This window comes from Octopus bimaculoides, chromosome 7 (assembly GCF_046866305.1).
Source record: "Octopus bimaculoides isolate indiv1 chromosome 7, ASM4686630v1, whole genome shotgun sequence".
NCBI classification, from domain to species: domain Eukaryota; kingdom Metazoa; phylum Mollusca; class Cephalopoda; order Octopoda; family Octopodidae; genus Octopus; species Octopus bimaculoides.
In genome coordinates, this window is record NC_142934.1 from 63,885,371 (window position 1) to 63,906,320 (window position 20,950).

The window sequence follows — 20,950 nt, forward strand, 5'->3', positions numbered from 1 at the left end:
TGACTATACCCATCCCAAAATTTCAGGCCTTGTGCCTATAATAGAAACCATTATAAAACAGGCGTAATGAATAAACTAATTTCAGCCAGTCAATTATGTCTCTGAAACAAGTCATGATAGAGTAACTTATCATATGATGTCTGAAACCAGATTTCAAAAAGTTTATACATTTTGATGCCAAAAAAATTATAGCTTTAATTTAAGTATCATAGGGTCAAATTTATCTTTTCGTAGTCAATAGATTCAGACATTTTGCTTGCAGACATTATAACATAAAATAATATAAAAAGAATTTATCGTAAAGCGGCGAGCTGGCAGAAACCTTAGCACGCCGGGCAAAAATATTTAGCGGTATTTCGTCTGTCTTTACGTTCTGAGTTCAAATTCCACCGAGGTCGAATTTTCCTTTCATCCTTTCGGGGGTCAATAAATTAAGTACCAGTTGCGTACTGGGCTCGATCTAATCGACTGGCCTCCTCCCCCAAAATTTCGAGCCTTGGGCCTAGAGTAGAAAAAGAAAAGAATGTAAATAGAATTTATCGTCTATATCGTGAATTACAACGAAGGAATCCAGTTCCCTAAACCACACATATATATATATATATATTCAACCTGTAAGCATTGTACAGTGTATATATACATAGCTTTTGTGATTATTCTGTTGATGTGATTATTTTTGTTAAATACAGGTCTCGTGACGCCAATGATTGCAGAAAAAATCCTTGGAGAAGCCGGAGGCATCATGATTCTAACCATGGGGTCGATGGCTCTTATGTCCACAGGTTCCGGTGAAGTTATGGCAGTATCTTCTATTATCGTGTACGATATTTACCAAACTTACATTAAGCCATTCAGGTATTCTATTTAAGATTACTTTACTGCCCATCCTTTATATCATTATTTCTTTGATGTTTTCTAGAGCGGTTTGTTATTTAGTTATTTATGTAACTTCTTCATTGGTTAAGGCTCATAAATGAGATTTACACAACATACCACTCGATGTGTATACCTTTCGGCTTGTGTTGAGTTTGGAAATATGTGTATTTACATGCCGGCCAATTATTTGGTAGAAACAGTAGAGTGTTGGATATTTACTTTATAGTATTCAAATCTGCGGAAATCAACTTCAAGCTAGATCGCTCTGAACTCAATAAAATAATTGCCAGTGATATATTTGTAAACATTCAGTCATCTGAATTTTGCAAACCATCTTCTGCAAGTTTTTTCATTCATGCATTCTTTCTCATAAACTGAGTGTATGTTTCGAGTCGCTTCGGCTGCAAAGTTTCCTTTTTTGTACTCATAAAGCATTATGTGCCTCAAATGTTCTTTGGATACTTCCATGTTAGAAAGGGTTTTAATCAAAGAAATTTTAATGCTATTACTCTGTAAAATAATATTTAATTAATTTAAATGTACACAAATGCATAAAAATAATTTTTAATTCCATTAGATATTCTAAAATACTATTAAATTTCATTCAATTTTTAAAAAAAAGGAAAATCGGACAAAACTTATGGGATAATCTGATAGCAGTATAAAAGAAGCATCAATGCCATTGCCTCTTTTTTTTTCACATTTGTAAGCTGCACTCTTGTTAGTTCAAATTCAAGCCAGACAGGCTGGGCCATTTTAGAGTTAAATGTCATTCGTTTGAACACAGATCAGTGATGGTAACGAAGGTTTCATTACACCGTGTAACAAAATTTTATTTTTATTTTTTTATATTTTGTCTCTGGTCAATAAGTGTTATTTCCTACTTGCTTCTATTCTAGAAAACTAAAGAAATGACAACTATTCTCTTCAAATTTTGCTTGTGACCTGGACATCAATGTTTTGAAACTGACCTATTTTCCATTACATTTCAGACAGATTCAACTTTGAGTTGCTGAAGCAAAAATATCATAATAGCAAATATTCTGCTCAGTACCACAGATTTGCTTGTCAGTCGCTTGACCATAACCACTTGAGCATGTCCCTTAGTGGCTGACAATATGCACATCTCTGATCCTGAGCAGGAGTAGTGGGGGAGCATCATAGCCATGTGCTGAGAGGAATTCTTTAGGGTTTCAATAATTCGTGTTGCACAATGTTATCCCTTTGTAGCTCGGCAGTAAGCACCTTTAGGTAACAGCAGATTTAGATTGTAGCATGTTTGGATATCAGTAGGTTTAGATATATACATCTAAATATGATACGTTGGGAAAATTTTACACTTCTCAGTTGACACGATCTGAGATCTGATAGATCGATGCTGGTAAAGAACATAAAAATCAAGAATATTCCCTGCGAAACGTTATTGGCACCCCGACATCCCCATTAAGGTAATACTCTAGAGTATCAAAACCCCTTTCTCATCATATTATCGTCATCGTTATTCTCGTTATTTTCATCAACATCATCGATAAGTTTTCGATGAAACAAATTTGTTAAGCAGTTTTCATTACCTGCTGGAAAAGCTCATTTGCATTAATTTGAGAATTTCGTTGCGATACGAATAAATAAACATCACAATCATTCACACCACATCTGCTAAAAATTTAGTTTCGTCTTGAAAACATGTTTAATCCTATGGAAACTGAAAGAAGAAAGGCATAAGTAATCTTGATTAACAAAATTAACCAGATTGTGTTGAAGTATTATTGTAATGATCTAGTTTATTGATTAATATTAATTTCTTTCTTACAGGAGAAACCTTAAGAGGAACCAATGCGTTCTGTGTGGGAAGACCAAGGTGAAAATGGAAACAAACGGTGATCTGTGCGACCAAAACGGAAGTGGAAGTGGTGGCGGCGGAAGTAGTACAACAGCTCGGAATGACAATCTGACTTGTAAATGCTTAACAGTTTCTGCCTGTCCACGTTGTAAAGATGATCTGGAAGCACGTAATGCTCGGGCTAAGAAAGAACCAATTCGTTTTCGGTACCAATGCCCCACTCATGGTTCTTATCGCGAATATCAAGATGATTTAATAGCCTTCAAAAACTGGTGTATTGTATGGGTGACCATAAGCATCATACCTCTTGGTCTGATGGTGTTTATGTCTGGTATCAACCTTAACTGGATATTTTATGTTGGTGCTATTCTTACAATTCCTTACTTTCCTCCAGTACTTTTGTCAATCTTATGGGTGAAAGCCACTGGAAAAGGCCTCATAACTGGTAAGTATAATTGAAATTACAACAATAGCAATAATAATAATGAGGCAATGTACGTTTGAAGGAGATTTGCATGCTCAACATCAGTAGTTCATGTATAATAAAAGAGAGAAATAGATTTTTGTTCTAGAAAAACGAAACTAAATAATGTAGGGAATTTACAAATCACTAATTTTAGCATTACACATGTATAGTAAGAAGAAGAAGAAGAAGAAGAAGAAGAAGAAGAAGAAGAAGAAGAAGAAGAAGAAGAAGAAGAAGAAGAAGAAGAAGAAGAAGAAGAAGAAGAAGGCTTTTCACTGAGTTGGTATTCAATGCTTGATCCTGGGCAGCGATGATTAGGCTTTCAGTCTTCTTCATGATGCATCCTGGTCTTTTAAGTTAGTTTCACGGTGGAACTGACCATGTAATTCCATTCTCTCTCGTTGGCTATTCGCGATTGGAATTCATTAGCACTCTCAAGTCCATTGCTGGTGTGTCCTTCTGTATTAGCAGCATTCTGTAGCAAGTCTTGTTTACTGTTTACCAAATACTCTGTCCTGTTTCTTCTTTCACTTCCGTATGTTAATCAGGCCACGTCCACTTTTACACTTCTTCATGTAGAGCCTGTGTATATTCGCCTTAGGGTGGAGGGCACTATGCATTGTGATTGTCTTTCGGGTAGTGCGGTCGAGTTGGTTAATCCCCGCTTGTGTCCATTTCAGAATGGGTACACTATAGCGAACTACAGATACAGCCCATGTGTTGATGGCATTCACAAGGTTCTTTGCGTTGAGTTTTGAATTTAAGAGAAGTTTGAGGTGCTTCAAATATGTAGTGGTGACCTTGTCTTTCATTTCTTTCTGCAAGCTCCAGGATTCCAATGTATTTGTGCCCATCATCATCCGTGTCTTCCATTCGCTCTCCGTTTGGCAATTCTATACCCCTACAATCTGCTCTTTTCCCCCGTTTCAAAGTGAGGACCGCGCTCTTTGAATACCGAATTTCATCTCTCTATCCTTGCCGCACATCTGCACAGTCTCAACCGGCCTCTCCATTTCAGGCTCTATTTCTGCGAACAGTTTTAAATAATCCATGAAGAGAACGTGGTTAAGACAAGGTCTATTCTTTCTCGTTGACTTTGAGTAAGACTACAGAAAGTGGGATCAAGGCTATAACAAATAACAAAAGTGAACAAAAATTTCCCTGGAAGATACCTTTTTTTATTGTTACCTCAGCTAAGTGCTGGTTGTTACAGAAAAGACATGTTTTCCGACTAGGCATGTTCTTTTTAATCAGTGCACACACGTTCTCGGCTATGTTCGAGTGTTTCCATAATCCACGAATGCGGCAACATCTCGTAAACCTTTTTATAATCTATCCAGCCATTTATAAAATGTTTATTAGTTAATCTAAATATTGTTTTGACTATGTTATTCTTAATTTGCATAGCAAAAGGGATGATTAACCAGACAGTATCATTTTCCGTTGTTGAGTTTTTTGTTATGTGTATTGTTTCTGCTTTTATTTTTATTTCTATTATTATTATTATTATTATTATTATTATTATTAATATTATTATTATTATTATTATTATTATTATTATTATCATCATCATCATCATCATCATCATCATCATCATCATCATCATCATTATCATTATTATTATAATTATTGTTATTATTGTTATTATTATTATTATTATTATTATTATTATTATTATTATTATTATTATTGTTATTGTTATTGTTTTTATTATTATTTATGGGTCGTTTTTCATATTTCTAATACTTCTATTGTTATTTTTGTACTTATCCTTGGTACCGTTGCAGTTGTCAAAATTATTGGGGCTGGTAGTGGTTGCCTGATCTGGGCTTCTATAGTTATTGTGCTTCCGCTTACTCCAGTTTCCGCATTTACTGTTAGGATCTATAGATAAGCTATTTTCTTATTATCCTTATTATTGGCGCTATTATTTCTGTTATTAATATTATTATTATTATTATTATTTGCTTTAAATGCATTATTATAGTTATTAAATGCATTATTGTAGTTCATGGTATTAGTCCTATCCCTACTACCGTCTATAGTATTTCTGGGGGAGTATTTAATTTTTTCTATATATCCTGTATTTTTTAGTGCTATGTTATACCTATTCTTGTGTTTATTAAAGATCTCTTGATTAGAGGAGAGGTTTGAAATCCTTTTATTTATATTCTAAAGTAGGGCTCCTTTTATTTGCTTGGGATGGTTACTAGAATTATTTATATATCTTACAATAATTTATTTTTTTACGTTCTTTAAGATCATATCCCTTAGTCATATTGCTTTAGTTAACGCACTCACATACTCATTCATTTTTTACTTGTTTTTACTTGTCTTAATTTAATTTAATTTAATCTAGTTTGAATGTTATTTTGCTCTTCTACTTGCCCATAGTGGCCACGGTTTTATATTCATTAATTTATTTATTTACTTATTTATTTATCTGATTTGTTTTTGTGTTATTTGTTAACCATCAACGAACCGGAACTGCGTCATCCAAACGCAAGTTCATGAGAAATTAAGCATAAACAATGATATAATTTCTATATAGATATTTTAAGATTTTTACTAGTTTTTCAGTGAAATTTTAAGAAAATATTCTGGTTGTGAAAAACCAGTTTCTATGCTTTTTGTATGTTATGCTTTGTTTCTCGAAATTCTGCGGGTCCAGTATCTTAATATCTTAACGTGAAGGGATGTCACTTGTGGGTTCTGTGTATAAAAAAACTAGTTCAGGTCCAAATATTTTGACAACAGAAGAAAACTTTTCTTGTTAACCAGTGTTAACAGGTCACTTATTTTCTCCTCTATGTATGTAAGTGATCCAAACTAGTTAGGAAAGGAATATAGGTGACAAAAAAAAAGAAAACAACAAAAGACAAGTATTCAAATACCATTGCTTACGTTTAGTTACATCATATGCAATACTAATTCGTTGCTTTAACTCAAATTTTCTCTTTTGTCTATTTGCAGGAAGTATGATGGGATTATTATGTGGAACCATTGTCACATTAGGAGTAGCTTCTACTTACCCTGGAGGTCTTGGAAATTTCTTGATCAACACAGTTCAAGACAATGTCTTGTTGGCTGGCACAATAACAAGTTTTGCAGTCAGTTTGATCTTTTGCGTTGTAACATCGCTACTGACACATCAGATAGTTTCAAAAGAAGCCAAAGAAGCGGAATGGCAAAAATTGTTTAACATTGATAATCCTTTAAATCCTTGGGAACAAAACTACCGAGAAGAACTTGCTGGTATGGAATATAACGAAAGACCGACATCTCAGCAAATGAACCAGGCTTTCCGATCCGCCAAATTAATAGCTTATATAGGTGGAACTTCCTGTATTTTTATTTTCGCAGTAGTTATCCCAGGTATTATGGCGAGTTTTTCAGTGATGAATGAAACACAGTTTAAAATCTGGGTAAGTTTCACGCAAATGTGGGTTCTCGTAATGGCTGTCATAGTTATTTTTCTACCACCCTTTGAAGAGGTGTCAAGAATTATGCGACAGTACAAACTAAACAAGAGTATTTCAATGAAAGAAAATTTTATAGAAATGAAAGACAATTACTATCCGTTGGATGATCAGGGAGCTGCCAAAGTATAAAAGTTGGAAAATATATTAACGTAGTGTTACGAGCGACCACTAAATCTACAGGATGAAAACGCTCTATGAAACAACAAAGGGGGTAACGAACGAAAAGATATCTCACGGTAAAACCAGGACTTGAACAGAAAAATGCGAAGGCTGCGAAATATTAGCGGTAGATACAGAAAAATCTTCATCTAAACTTTTACACAACCAATCTTTCATAATTTATAGACATACTACGAGTACATTTTCGTGTTCTTGTTCATCAAGTTCGTATTTTCCATAAAATAACAATATTTGTTGTTTTGATTGGTAGCTAACTAAAACAGAAAATAAAATGTCAAAAAAAAAAAAAAATACAAAGAGGTAAAACAAAGGTATATTGGTGTTTAGTTTGAAAGTAATGACTGACATTGTAACAATCTCTAGTCTTGTTAAAATTGTCATTTGGATTCAGTCAAAAAGCAGCTGTATTGTAAATAGGAAAAGAAAACGTGTAAAAACGATGATATTGTCTGATGATTCTGAAGTAGTAATTTTAAATGCATGTCGAATTAGAAATACACGTTGAACGGATTCAGTAGATGCATTCAATTAATGTACTTTTTGTAGTCAGAAAGGAACAATTGCACACAAGCACAAAGGCAATGGATATAGCGCGCCGGCCGATGAACACATTGTGAAATGTAGACATCTGAAAGGATTATGCTGTATACATATGTAAAAGTTTCAGATATCATTTTCTCACCTGTTCAGTGTAATAAATAAAATGGTAAACATTTTCATTGCTACATCTAAATCTCAATTTCAATAAGCTGTCTATGCAAACCTTTGTAAACACATGAACACATACGTTTGTATTAGTAATGTATGAACATATACATTTGTATGTACATCATATAAAATATATGTTTGTATACGTAACATGTGGACGTATACGTTTGTGTGTGTAACATACTGGCATATGCGTTTCTATTTGTGACATATAAACATATACGTTTGTGTTTGAATATATACGTTTGTATGTGTAACATATGAACATATACGTTTAAACATGTACATTTGTGTACCTAACATATAAACATATACGTTTGTGTATGTAGAAGGTTAATGTAAACACATTTTGAGTGTATCTTGCTTTTATAGATGTAAACAATTAAAAGAAATATGTAAAATTTTAATTCGTTATTAAAAATATACATTTATGTAATCAATAAATAAATATTTTAGTCCTTTAACAGATTCAAACAATTACAGTTTAAAGATATTAACACATTTTTAAATGATTTGTAAATAGGAAAATCGTATGAAGTGGCACATGTGATGACAATACCTCATTGTAGAGTAAATTTATTACACATATTTTCTTAGATAGCGTCATGCCTCATTAAACATAACGCCATTCCCGGAGGTAAGACTCAGGTGAAGACGCTTAGTGGTGCGATTTCCCGTATGTTCGACTGATGCGACAGGAATGAGGTCAATTGTGGACTTCGGGTTGGCTTCACCCCACTACCCTTTTTGTGAGTTGATAACCTCTGATGAAGTGGAAATCTCTCTCTCTCTCTCTCTCTCTCTCTCTCTCTTTCTCTCTTCTGAGAGCTTGTGTTGACAGAATACTCTGTGCTAAAATCAGTCTCATTAAGCATCAGCATAGGATCGTTTGATTGCAGTGATATGTGAACTTGCCATCCGTATAATATATAGGGTAAATTAATAAAAATTCCAAATACCTACTTAATTTTCAACAACCTTGTCAGAAATCCATGCAAAAGAACCATTAATTTTTTTCTCTAATACATTAATGTTAGATATTAGCGGCTTCAGAACTTAATTCCCTGCTTCATCTAACAGGAAAAATCTGTCAGAATATCATCTGGTTCATATCCTTTTCTCGCCAAATACTTAAATCTACATTCGTTAAACATGCTATAATTTTATTCAACAAAAATTCTCAGTAAATCACAGTAGTAAGGAATTATTTAATAAAAACATCCTAAAATTAGGTTGTAGTTGTAAACAGATAAAAAAAATGTAATTTAAAGTAAACTGACTAAACCAGTAGAGTTAACTTTTAAAGCAGAAAAGAATGTTCGTATTTTCTAAACGAATCAGAAATATAGCAAAAAGGTAATCAAATTTTCCAATTGTTTGGACATAGAAAGAATGTAGTACTACATTCGCTATCCAATATAACGGCTATGAAAGATGCAAGCCACACACACAGAGAAATATAATCTACGAACTGTGTAATTCTGAAAAAAGTCTATTTAGGAATGTTAACAAATCTTATGACTATTAGAATGTCAGGTCATACATTTTTAACAAATGACGACATTTCGGAAAGTTTCTTTTGACAAAGTGAAAATATACATATAAACATTAGACTGAATTTACTTGCCACACACTGATCTATCATAACAGCACGCACGTTTATTTATTTATTGTTCATGCATATATATATATATATATATATATATATATATATATATATATATATATATATATATATATATATATATATATATATATGGAACAAGTAAAAAGATAATTTTTTTTCAACACGTAAATACTGAACAATGTATATAAAGGATAAAATACATTTCAGAACAGAACTCCTGAACTATACGGTCGTTATATTGACGACTGTATCAGTGCGACCTCGCTCTCCCGTGAACACCTACACTCTTTCTTCTCTTTTGTCAAATCTTTCCATCCTGCCCTCCACTTCTGCACTATTTCCGACACCTCAGTCGCCTTTCTCGACATTTCGGTCAGCATTCATCACTCCACTCTCACCACCTTCATCCACTACAAACACACAGACTCACATTCTTACCTCAACTTCTCCTCCTCCCACCCTAAACACACCAAGCTCCCCATCCTCTATTCTCAATTCCTCCGTCTACGCAGGCTCTGCAGTGACAACCATGACTTTGAGACTCAGTCTCAACTCATGGCACCCATCATCGACCCTATCATATATCATTGACTCCTTCACCTGCACTTCTAGCAACATCATCTACTGCATCTCCTGCTCTCTGTCCTCTATACATCGGTCAAACGGGACACTGCTTGACTGACCAGTTCGCGGAACACCTCCGAGACATCCAACTCGGCAATGACACCCAGGTCTCGTGCCATTTCCGCTCTACCGGTCACTCTTTGCAATACCTGTCTGTGTTTGGATTGTCCTTGCACAGGTGCCATCCGGACTCCCGTTTTCGCCGTGAACAGAGATTAATCTTCTGTCTTCGCTCCTTTGCGCGACATGGGCTCAAGTCTCCTCCCCTCATTCATCTAGCCCTCCTCCTCTCTCCTCTCTTCCTCTCACACCTACGTCCTCCCACCCACCTCTCCTCTCTTGCTCTGGCACCTACTTCCTCTCTTCACTCCTACCCACCTTCTCCCTTCAAACGTCTCCCTTCCTCGTCACACCCTCCCTCGTTACCCCACCCCTACACATTTCGACTCCACCATCCCTATACATCCCATCCCACCCACACCGCATCCCTTAGACCGCACCCTTGCTTCCCCTACTCTCGCCTCCCCCACACCCCAATACCACCACACCAAACCACACACCACTACACCACACACCACCATACCACACTACACTGCATCACACCACCCCGCACACACTAGCACTGACCACTTCCCAGCATCTACACCATCATCCACACACCTACACATGCACACACGCACACGTCAATGTCACCAGCCCACTTCCACACGCACATACATGCTCTCACATACACACGCACGCGCACCTTCGTTTTGGGATCACCACCACTTTATTATCTCCCCTTCTCTCTAGCTCTCCTGTGTGACCTCTCTGCCCGGCATTCGCCATGATAGATCGCTAGCCACTAAAGCTTTTTCTAATTTCTCTCCCGGTTTATTTCTGTGTTCCTTTCTGTGGAGGAGCGTAGGCTCGAAACGTAAAAGGCTTTCTCACTTCCCGAGCGTTAAATTAATGCATCTGTTTGTTGTTTACGCACCCGTCTTCGTCTTTTGTTTTTTGTAAATTCTCGCTACATATATATATATATATATATATATATATATATACACATATAATGTATGTGTGTGCGTATTATTTTTATCGTTTATCGTGATTAATAAATTTGCATTGTTTAATACCTAATCGAAGATGACTAAAGAATTTAACATAAAAACTACGGTTTGAGCATTTATGTTTCGCTGTGATTTCATTTTTCAAATAAGTATAAACATACTTTGTTTTTGTCTTTGTTATTTTTATTTGGGTTTGTTTTTGTTTTTGTCTATTTTTGCTTTGTTTTCTTGTTAGTTTTTTTTTTCTTCCAAATTTTAAATACTTTAAATTTTCACATACTTAACTAATCTAAGGGAGACAACTTCAAAAATGTTATAAATGTTATGCACTTTTACACTTCTTATCTTAAAGCACGCTTTGCCAGAAGTTGACATCACCATTTTAGCATTTCATAGATGCTGATAAGATTCGTCCGGTTTTACCATTAAGTCTCCTCTTCTCTGTAGAAATGTGGAAGATGTAGTTTGCGAAGTAGATAACGATGGAAGATTATGCTAAATTCACCTACATAAACATCCCCACTGACAGCAGTTGCTTAACTGTCCAAGTGACATGCTCACGCTTAAGAGTTAGTTAAAGGATGAGAAAGCAGTGGCAATTATGAAGAGCAATAGACTAGATAAATAGACAGATGTTATGTTGATAAAATGGAAGGAAGACAAGAAACTAGTCACTATCAAGAATACAGGTGAGACACGAAATCTGGTGAGCAGACCATGAAATAAGTTTTTGTTCCCAACTTTGACCCTCCATAAATCCTAAATTTTATTTTAGAATTTATGAGAGCAACTGTCTTTGAAGACTCATATTGTCGTTGAATGCTCGGAATGAGGAGTAGATAGACAGCCGACAACTGATGAATGGTCCTTTCTCTTTGTTTACTTGTCCTGTTTTCCATTTTTTTCTCGTTGTTTATGTAATTAACTTGTTTGTTTATGTATTCCATATTATTTGCACCGTTGGTGACTTCCTTTACCCATATATATGTATATATATATATATATATTATTTAATTCACGCGACGCATCCAAACGCTTAGTTTTAGAATGGTGGCAGCTGATGAAGGAAATGTTCTCTATGTGGCCTGTGTGTTTTCTGTACTCTGTTTATGTTCTGTTTTTCATTTTGTCCACGTTTTTTTTTTGTGACATCCTGTACCCTGATATGCATCTATATATACATGTAGATGTAGGTATGTACATGCCTGTACATATATATGCATATACTCACATATTATTTGTATTATATATATATATATATATATATATATATATATATAATATGTGACAATTAGTTGGTTGTCATAATAAAACTCAGAGTTTCGGATACCGGAGATGAAATCCGTTCCGGCATCTCATCAGTTATTAAGACAAAACGTTTTATCTTAATAACAGATGAGATGCCCGGCCCGGACTTCATCTCCGGTATCCGGAACTCTGAGTTTTATTATGGCAACCAACTAGTTGTCACATATATTTATAGACAAATTCCTCTTTCTTACATAATATCGAGGTCTCATTCATACTTTTGTTGTCATATTATTGTTATATATATATATATATATAATTAGAAAATGGAGAAAACCTCAGATTAGCAAACACATCGATTAGAATACATGTATAGCTTATTTTTTAATACAAAGCATGTCATAACAAATAGGTGACGTAACAACCTTACGGCCATTTCCGCCAGATTTGTTACGTCACCTATTTGTTATGTCATGCTTTGTATGAAAAAATAAGCTGTAAATGTGGTCCAATCGATATGTTTGTTAATCTGAGGTTTTCTTCATTTTCTGATTATGTGTATCTGTTTCCTGATTAAATCTTGTTTATCCTGTTGTTACCTGCGCTCTACGTGTATGGTGTGCCTGCACACCAATGCCCAGGGATAACACGTGTAACGGATACCGATGGTACATACGGATGTTTTATCCCTTAGTCGGTTATTATAACAGCTAACTCTGTTTACACTATACACTATGTATATATATATATATATATATATATATATATATAATATATATATATATATATATATATATATATATATATATATATATATATATATATATATATATATATATATATATATATATATATATATATATATATATGTATATATATATACAGGCGAAAATGAGAGAAAGCAAAGAGTGGAGAGTTTCAGATGATGAATATTTAGGTACAAATATATAGATATTAAATTAATAGGTGACGGCTTTGGAAACATAGGTGTTGTAAGCATTTCACTGTTATGGGCACTGACGTGGCTGTGTAGTAAGAAGTTTGCTGGCTTACCATATGGTTTTGGGTTTAGTCCCACTGAGTGACACCTTGTGCATGTCTGCTGTTATAACTTTGGACTGACCGAGGTTGTAGTAGGAGACATATACTCAAGATGTATGCGTGAGAGTGTATGTGTGTGCGCATGCGCATTTGCCTTTGTATTTGTTTCCCACCACTGCTTGACAACCAGTGTTGGCTTGCTAACGTCTCCGTAACCTAGCGGTTCGGCAAAAAGATAATGATGCAATAAGTATCAGACTTTTAAAAAAAGATAAGTACTGAGGTCGATTTGTTCGACTAAACGCTTCATTGCAGTACCCCAATATAGCTGCATTCCATTGACTGAAACAAGTAAAAGGTAAAACGACTTCAATGAAAGTAACGGTGCTAATAAAGTAACACTGTAGATATTTGGTACAGCTATTTAGCATTTCAATACGTACAGTTAGGAAATACTTAGCTAAATATCTACATGCATGATATTGTGTCTCAGAAACAAATTTTCATATACTTAAATCCATAAAATACGAAAAGAAGTCGATGAATCTATTTCAATTAATCGTACTTATTGACACAAATGAGATTTGAATATATGATTGCGATCGAGCAATGACAGACAAGAAAATACAAAAGGTATTCTACAACGAAATCATCGTTGAATAGCTACTTGCACTAACAAATGTGTATAAAAATACTTTTTTTACGTCAAGCGCTCTATAAAATAGAAACAGTTAAAGTGAAAACATGCTGGAACACATCTCTCTATCAATTAAAAACGTTGCTATATTTTCCAGGAAAACTAGCTTCAAATATCTCCAGCATTAAACATATGACATTATTATTACATTAAGGTGAAAAGCATTTTACTTTGAAATAAAGAAAAAACTGAGAACATCTATAATTTCTCATGTCGCTTTAAGACTCCACCCTTTATACAAGCTTCTTCAATTTTTTGAAAACAATGTTTTATGTTAATTGAAAACATAAAATTCAGAAGTACTCCACAAAAAAATACGTCCGAAATATAAGAGTTAACTAACTATCAATTTACCATCACCACCACCACCACCACCACCCGCCTAAATATGTACAAAAATGGGTAGAGAACATTTAAGGACCAGGTTAATTTGCATAATTACTACAGAAACCACTCAAGAGAAATAACCAGTGAAAATTGGATATCAAGGCTGAAGAAATAACACCATACAAGATAAATTCATGATACTTTAAAAATATGCATGCATATATGTATGAATATGTGTCTGTGTCTGTTTATCCTTTCTACAGTTTAAAACCGATGTTGCTAACTATGTCTCATTTCATTTTCTATACTTTATGGTTCGATAGTCAGGAACTAACGTATGTACCAGACTGAAATCATACCAGTGGGAAGGTGATAAAATTACTTGAACACTTGAAGGCAGTGCCTGAGGATAGCCACAACCTGATTATTTAAATCAGTAAAAGAATACATGTGCGTGCACATGTGTGTATATACACACACACACACATACATACATACATACATACATACATACATATATGTGTGTGTGTGTGTGTGTGTGTGTGTGTGTGTGTGTGTGTGTGTGTGTGTGTGTGTGTGTGTGTGTGTGTGTGTGTAAAAGAGACCACTAAGTGGACTGCTAATGTGCTAGAAGAAGATCACCGAAAAGTTCTCAAAGAAAAAAAGTCAGCGAAGCATAAGCATACGGGTGAGACTAGTGAAAATTATAGAAATAAATATAAGGTTATCTGTAGACCATAATTTCGAAATCAATTCTTTCTTACCGAAAATATCTGTTTCTCCTCAGTACGGACTGCCATAGAGATATAATTCCCAGAACCGTGTACTAGCTGTTCCCAACGAGTGAAAACCGTGCACATGGTTCTATTAATTATACAGAGTAATATTCAAAAGTTTTAGTTTTGACGCGCTAAATCCGGAAATATCTCTGCAGAAAATAATTTCTGCATCCAATTTACCAACTTTGAGAACGTGATTATGGTTAATTAAAATAGTAGGGTAAAAAATTGGATATTAATTAATATCAATTTAATACCAGGAAACCAGCACATTAAAAGAATCAGAAGATTCAGAAAAAAATGTTCTGAGATCTCAAAAGGATTATTGTATATGTATATATAAAAGAGACCACTAAGTGGATTGCTAATGTGCTAGAAGAAGATCACTGTTTATACCTCGCTCAGAGATTTATTATTGCATAAGTGTGTGTGTGTGTGTGTGTGTGTGTGTGTGTGTGTGTGTGTGTGTGTGCGTGTGTGTGTGTGTGTGTGTGTGTGTGTGTGTGTGTGTGTGCATGTATCATGTATATATATATATATATATATATATATGTGTATGCATTATATATATATATATATGTGTATGCATTTATATATATATGTGTATGTATGTATGTATGTATAGTCCTTAGTGGTTCGATGTTGGTATAAAGAACGGGAGGAAGAGATGAGTTGCCTCCCATGGATCGATGTTAGCCACGGCTGAAGCGTAGCAGCTGTGCATGTATGTGTGTCTCTACATGACTGTAGTGTCCTATTCCGAAAATAAGGACGACCACGTTGCCAAAACGAATTTCCGTTCATAAAATATCCAAATATATCCAAATATATCCAAATATCTCGCTTTGGAAAGTATGAATTTTTTAGAAATATTCTCCTCATCATGAGGTGAAGCATGAAAAGCCTACTTCCATTCAGATATGGTCCAAACCGTTCGAGCAGTTTTCCATTTGATTTTGTACAACGTCCCTTTTCTAATCGCCATATATGTCTGGTTAACGTTGTAGCACTGCGCTTCCCTTGGATTCTAAAAGAGGGTCTGCGCCTCTCTTGGCTTTTGAAAGAGGCTCCAACATATTTCTGTGAGTGTGTAACCTAGTTGTTGTTGGATGACATCACCTCTGTTTTGTAGAACACATCCCTTGTGTTACATTAACCTTTCACCAGGCACCCACTATAATTCCTATATAAGCATCCCGCCTCTGCTCGGGGCTCGCTTTAAACCATGAAATTATTTCATTGATACTGTGTTATAAGGAGAGATGGAATACCATCTTTATGTTGTCGTTTATTTTCTAAATATGCCTGCTTACTCACCAGCCCAATCTCCGATTTTGCTGGATAAATCAGGAGATACTTTGGGTTGGAAGCGAAATTCAGCTTAAAAATGACAAATATATTTCTTTTAATCAATGTTCCTATTCTGTCTATTATATTCAAAACGTCAGCTAAATATTTGGCCTCGTCGTTAATGCTACCGTATGGATGAAGGGATCCCACCTATAACATTGTGTGATATTGCCTTAAAAGTCCACCGTACGTGTCGGTATCAACTTTATACAGTTTTTACTTTTATCTGAGAACGATAAAGTTCTACCTAAACTATCAAAGGATAGTAAATCTGAAGTTTGCGCTAAAAGGGATTAGAGGACTTTTGGAATTTTAGTCAAGAGCTGATGCTCAACAGGTCTGCTTCGAAGGCCTACAGTTCTTTGATCTTGGACGGGAATCTTCCAGACTTGATGCTGTAGAAATTGGACTCCGAGGGTGATGCTGTTTGGTCATAGAAGAATGTCTTCCATTGCATGCACCTTACAAGGTCGATGATCTTTTTCTAGGAGCATCTTCGTGTAGAGTTCGTTTGGCTGTGTATGTTCCTGGTAGAGTAACCAAGGTTGTATGCATCTACGTCTGCAAGTATTTCCGTGATTATAAGCTCACAAACATACATACAATGTTACGATATACTTTGTATAGAAAACCAATCATAAACCAGCTCAATATGGTTTATTGCATTAAACTCTTAAATACACATGTATGAATGTATATCCATCTATACTGTCACATTTACTTCGAAGAGAAGCTAGAAAGCATGAACAGAGCAAATTATATTTAAAATAATAACAGAAAACAATACCAACGTTATCTCACTATGCTCATCCCTACAGCTATTTCAATAATTCTAACGTCACAGCATTATATTACCATACGTAAGAATCATATCTTTAAGGAAGAATTTTCATAGAAAAATATGAAGAATACATTACAAATTCGCTCTTATATAGAAAGAAACAAACAAATAAAGAAGGGTAGAAAGAATAAAGAATACAGGTCAATGTAAGAAATCTAACAAGATATTGTCTTGTCCAACATATATCACGTAACAATTTCCGATCAAAGGGAAAAGAAGGTACTAATTTATAATAAAGTATAATCACAACTGATGGATAAGTAAATAGATGCATTTACATTTACATTTGCAACACAACTGTCCATGAAATGCTATTAAGCAACATGGCGTTTCTTAGGCGTATAAACCCTCACTCTAATGAACCAACTTTTCATAAGGACGACAACATGAGCAACGTAGCGCTTGCCCATAGCTCTTAATAAAACCAATACTTTATAATTCATCCATTACTACGAGCATTAAAAATAGGACCAGAGTGAGTAAGACGATCTGCTTCAGTCTTCAGTTCAGCAAGAGTGCTATAGCTTGCGTAGTAAAAAAAAAAATACTTGTCCTTAAACATTTTCATATAAAAACAAACTTCATGGTAGCAGTGATATAAAGCCAATATAATATCAATAGAAGAAATCAATCGAGAGATAACTATAATTGTCAAAACTTTAGTCGTGTTCCTTGGAACCAGTGCAATAATAATTGCATTGTGCATCATGCTACTACAACTTAAAGAGAAAAAAGGTACAAATACTTATGTCTTACATCGGCTTATTGGAAAACTAACTTTAGCACCGATAATAGGGATATATGTTGTTGTTGACATTCCGTCGCTTACGACGACGAGGGTTCCAGTTGATCCGATCAACGGAACAGCCTGCTCGTGAAATTAACGTGCAAGTGGCTGAGCACTCCACAGACACGTGTACCCTTAATGTAGTTCTCGGGGATATTCAGCGTGACACAAAGCTGGCCCTTTGAATTACAAGCACAACAGAAACAGGAAGTAAGAGTGAGAGAAAGTTGTGGTGAAAGAGTACAGCAGGGTTCGCCACCATCCCCTGCTGGAGCTACGGGGAGCTTTAAGTGTTTTCGCTCAATAAACACTCACAACGCCCGGTCTGGGAATCGAAACCGCAATCCTATGACCACGAGTCCGCTGCCCTAACCACTGGGCCATTGCGCCTCCACAGGGATATATGAGCTTTTATTAAATACAATTATAAAGAAAAAGTTGCAACGTTCTCGAAGTTCAGCAAGCAAATGAAAGTCGAGTATTAGTACACCGACATCAGATGGTCTACTGTTGAGAGAACAATCGAATCGGTGTAGTCTGTATTTTACTGAGAAATGTCATATCATAAACAATCTTACACCAATAATAATAAGCAAAAAGTTTCACCACTAATGCTGACATACTGACGCAGTATGAATTTTTTGCTGTACTATTTCAGTACAATAGTAAAAGCATCTGTAACATTATGCATAAAATAACATATCAACCTGTTATCTTTCGCTAAAAGAACTACGACGACATTGAAATATATCAACGATGCTGTAAATAATAGCTTCTTTTCCTAGCCAACAGCGAAGGCGTACTTCGACTCTTGCTCGACATGATCTTATTGCAGATAAAACAGACAGGCTTTCCGAAATTAGTAACATTGATACTGCTGATGTTCACGTTGACCGTGTGTGTGTGTGTGTGTGCGTGTATGTGTGCGTGTTTGTGTGTGTGTGTGGGTGTGTGGGTGTGGGTGTGTGTATGTGTGTGTGTGTGTGTGTGTGTGTGTGTGTGTGTGTGTGTGTGTGTGTGTGTGTGTGTGTGTGTGACTTTGTGTTTATGATTGTCCTCCATCACCGCTTGAGAACCGTTAGAATAAGTACCAGGCTTAAAGAAATGAGTACCAGAGTTGATTTGTTTTTTCAAGGCAGTGCACCAGCATGGCCGCAGTCCAACGACTGAAGCAAGTAAAAGATAAAAGATGAATAAGCAAAAAGGTAACTTGATTAAAAAGGAGTAAAAAGTATCAGGAGTAAAAAGTATCAGGAGTAAAAAGTATCAGGTACAGAGATGACTTGTTTAATATAATAAAAACAGATAAGACGGTGAGCTGGCAGAATCGTTAGCAGGCCGGGCAAAATGCTTGGCGGCTTTCGTCTGTCTTCGCCGAGGTTGACTTTGCCTTTCATCCTCTTGAGGTCGATAAAATTGAGTACCAGTTGAGTATTGGGATTGATGTAATCGACTTTTCCTCTCACCCGAAATTGGTGGCCTTGTGCCAACATTTGAAACCAACATAATATAAACAGATAAAGGACAAAGTAGAAAATAATAACATACGTAACAGAGTTAAATATGGATAAGATAGTGTTTTAGAATTGCATGGAATATAATAACTGATATTGGTTTCAAATTTTGGCATAAGGCCAACAATTTCTGGAGAGGGGGTAAGTCAATTACATCAACCTCAGTGTTCAACTGGTACTTAATTTATGGCTCCCGGGAGGAAGCAAGGTCAAGTCAACCTCGGTGAAATTTGAACTCAAAACGTAAAGACGGATGAAATGCCGCTAAGCATAAGCGCGCGGTAGTGACTCTGCCAGCTCGCTACCTTAATAATCTCTCACTCCCCAGACCACCACACTAACGCTGCTTACAAAGCTTTTCCTCTTGAACGTCAACTCTCACGGATTCTCTCCCTGTCTTTTTAGCTTCTAATATTAACATGTTTGTGGATATTTAAAGGTGATACAAAGCAGACGGAATCTCTAAAATGAGTCGAAATGTACATACAGTTATTCCCTCTATCTATGTCCGCATAAATATTTTTAAAGTGAATTATTTACAAACGTCACAATATGCAGTCTTGTCTAAAAAGAAAAATACTTTAGATATATTCTGTAGTACAATATCCCAATGAAACGAACAAGCTTAACACACTAGTAATTTAATGTTCAATCTTGATACCACGAAAATAGCAAATATGCAAATTAGTCGCCAGTTTTTTTAACTTATAGTATTAGAGGTTTGCAACTATTTAAAGGTATCATACAGTTGCTGACGAAGACTCTAAAAAGAATCGAAAATACACATACAGTTGTTCCTCCTTTTTTATGTACTCATATGGTACAAGCTAAGTGTTTACATAGTCATAACAATGTTGACTAAAAGAAAATAGATAGGTTCTATAGAACTTTATAGCAACGAAATGAAACTCTGTTAACACATCAGCAATTTAAAACCAAGAAACTCTGGATTCAGCAGAGAATATATGGCAAATACTCAAATAAAGAATATTATCCAGGAAATATTACACTTCAGATACGATAATAAATACAATACGAAATGAATAAGAAATTCTATTGATACAAATAAATCTTATGCCAAGTATAATGCAAACCTTCACTAAGGTCAGTGAAGAATATTCCAAATGCCGTATATGTCTCATTGTGTACTTCTTGAGTTCAGATCAGTTTCTACTTGCTGCTTTTCATTCTTCTGTTGTATCGATTTCTTTGGGAATACTAATATTTACTTATTTATTCACCTTTTCATTGTGTACATCTATTTAGGTTATTTTCATTATACCCAGATTCATCTAAAACTACCGCCTCGTTTTATCTTCTCTAACCTACAAGTAATGTATTTTCAAAACAATGGCAATTGAAGTCGATCCGCGTCAAGCATCGGGGATTTATCCCAGAAGCTTCATAAACATCAGTTCACTATGCAAGATCATCTCAAGCAGATTGGGAAAGGGTATAGAGAAGAGATGTGGATACCTCATGAGCTGTCTTTTGAAAATAACGTAGTTTGT

General features: G+C 35.2%; 1 protein-coding gene across 1 annotated transcript in view; it reads left to right on the top strand.

Moving 5' to 3' along the window:
• The window catches only part of LOC106879131 (uncharacterized), a 207,186-nt gene extending 199,627 nt beyond the window's left edge, over nucleotides 1–7,559 (top strand). The window contains exons 7-9 of the mRNA XM_089355449.1: nucleotides 690–855; nucleotides 2,689–3,161; nucleotides 6,156–7,559. Coding sequence (XP_089211575.1) covers nucleotides 690–855; nucleotides 2,689–3,161; nucleotides 6,156–6,793 — 1,277 coding nt within the window. The 3' untranslated portion in view covers nucleotides 6,794–7,559. The remainder of the gene's footprint in view (nucleotides 1–689; nucleotides 856–2,688; nucleotides 3,162–6,155) is intronic.
• Nucleotides 7,560–20,950: the final 13,391 nt, after the last annotated feature.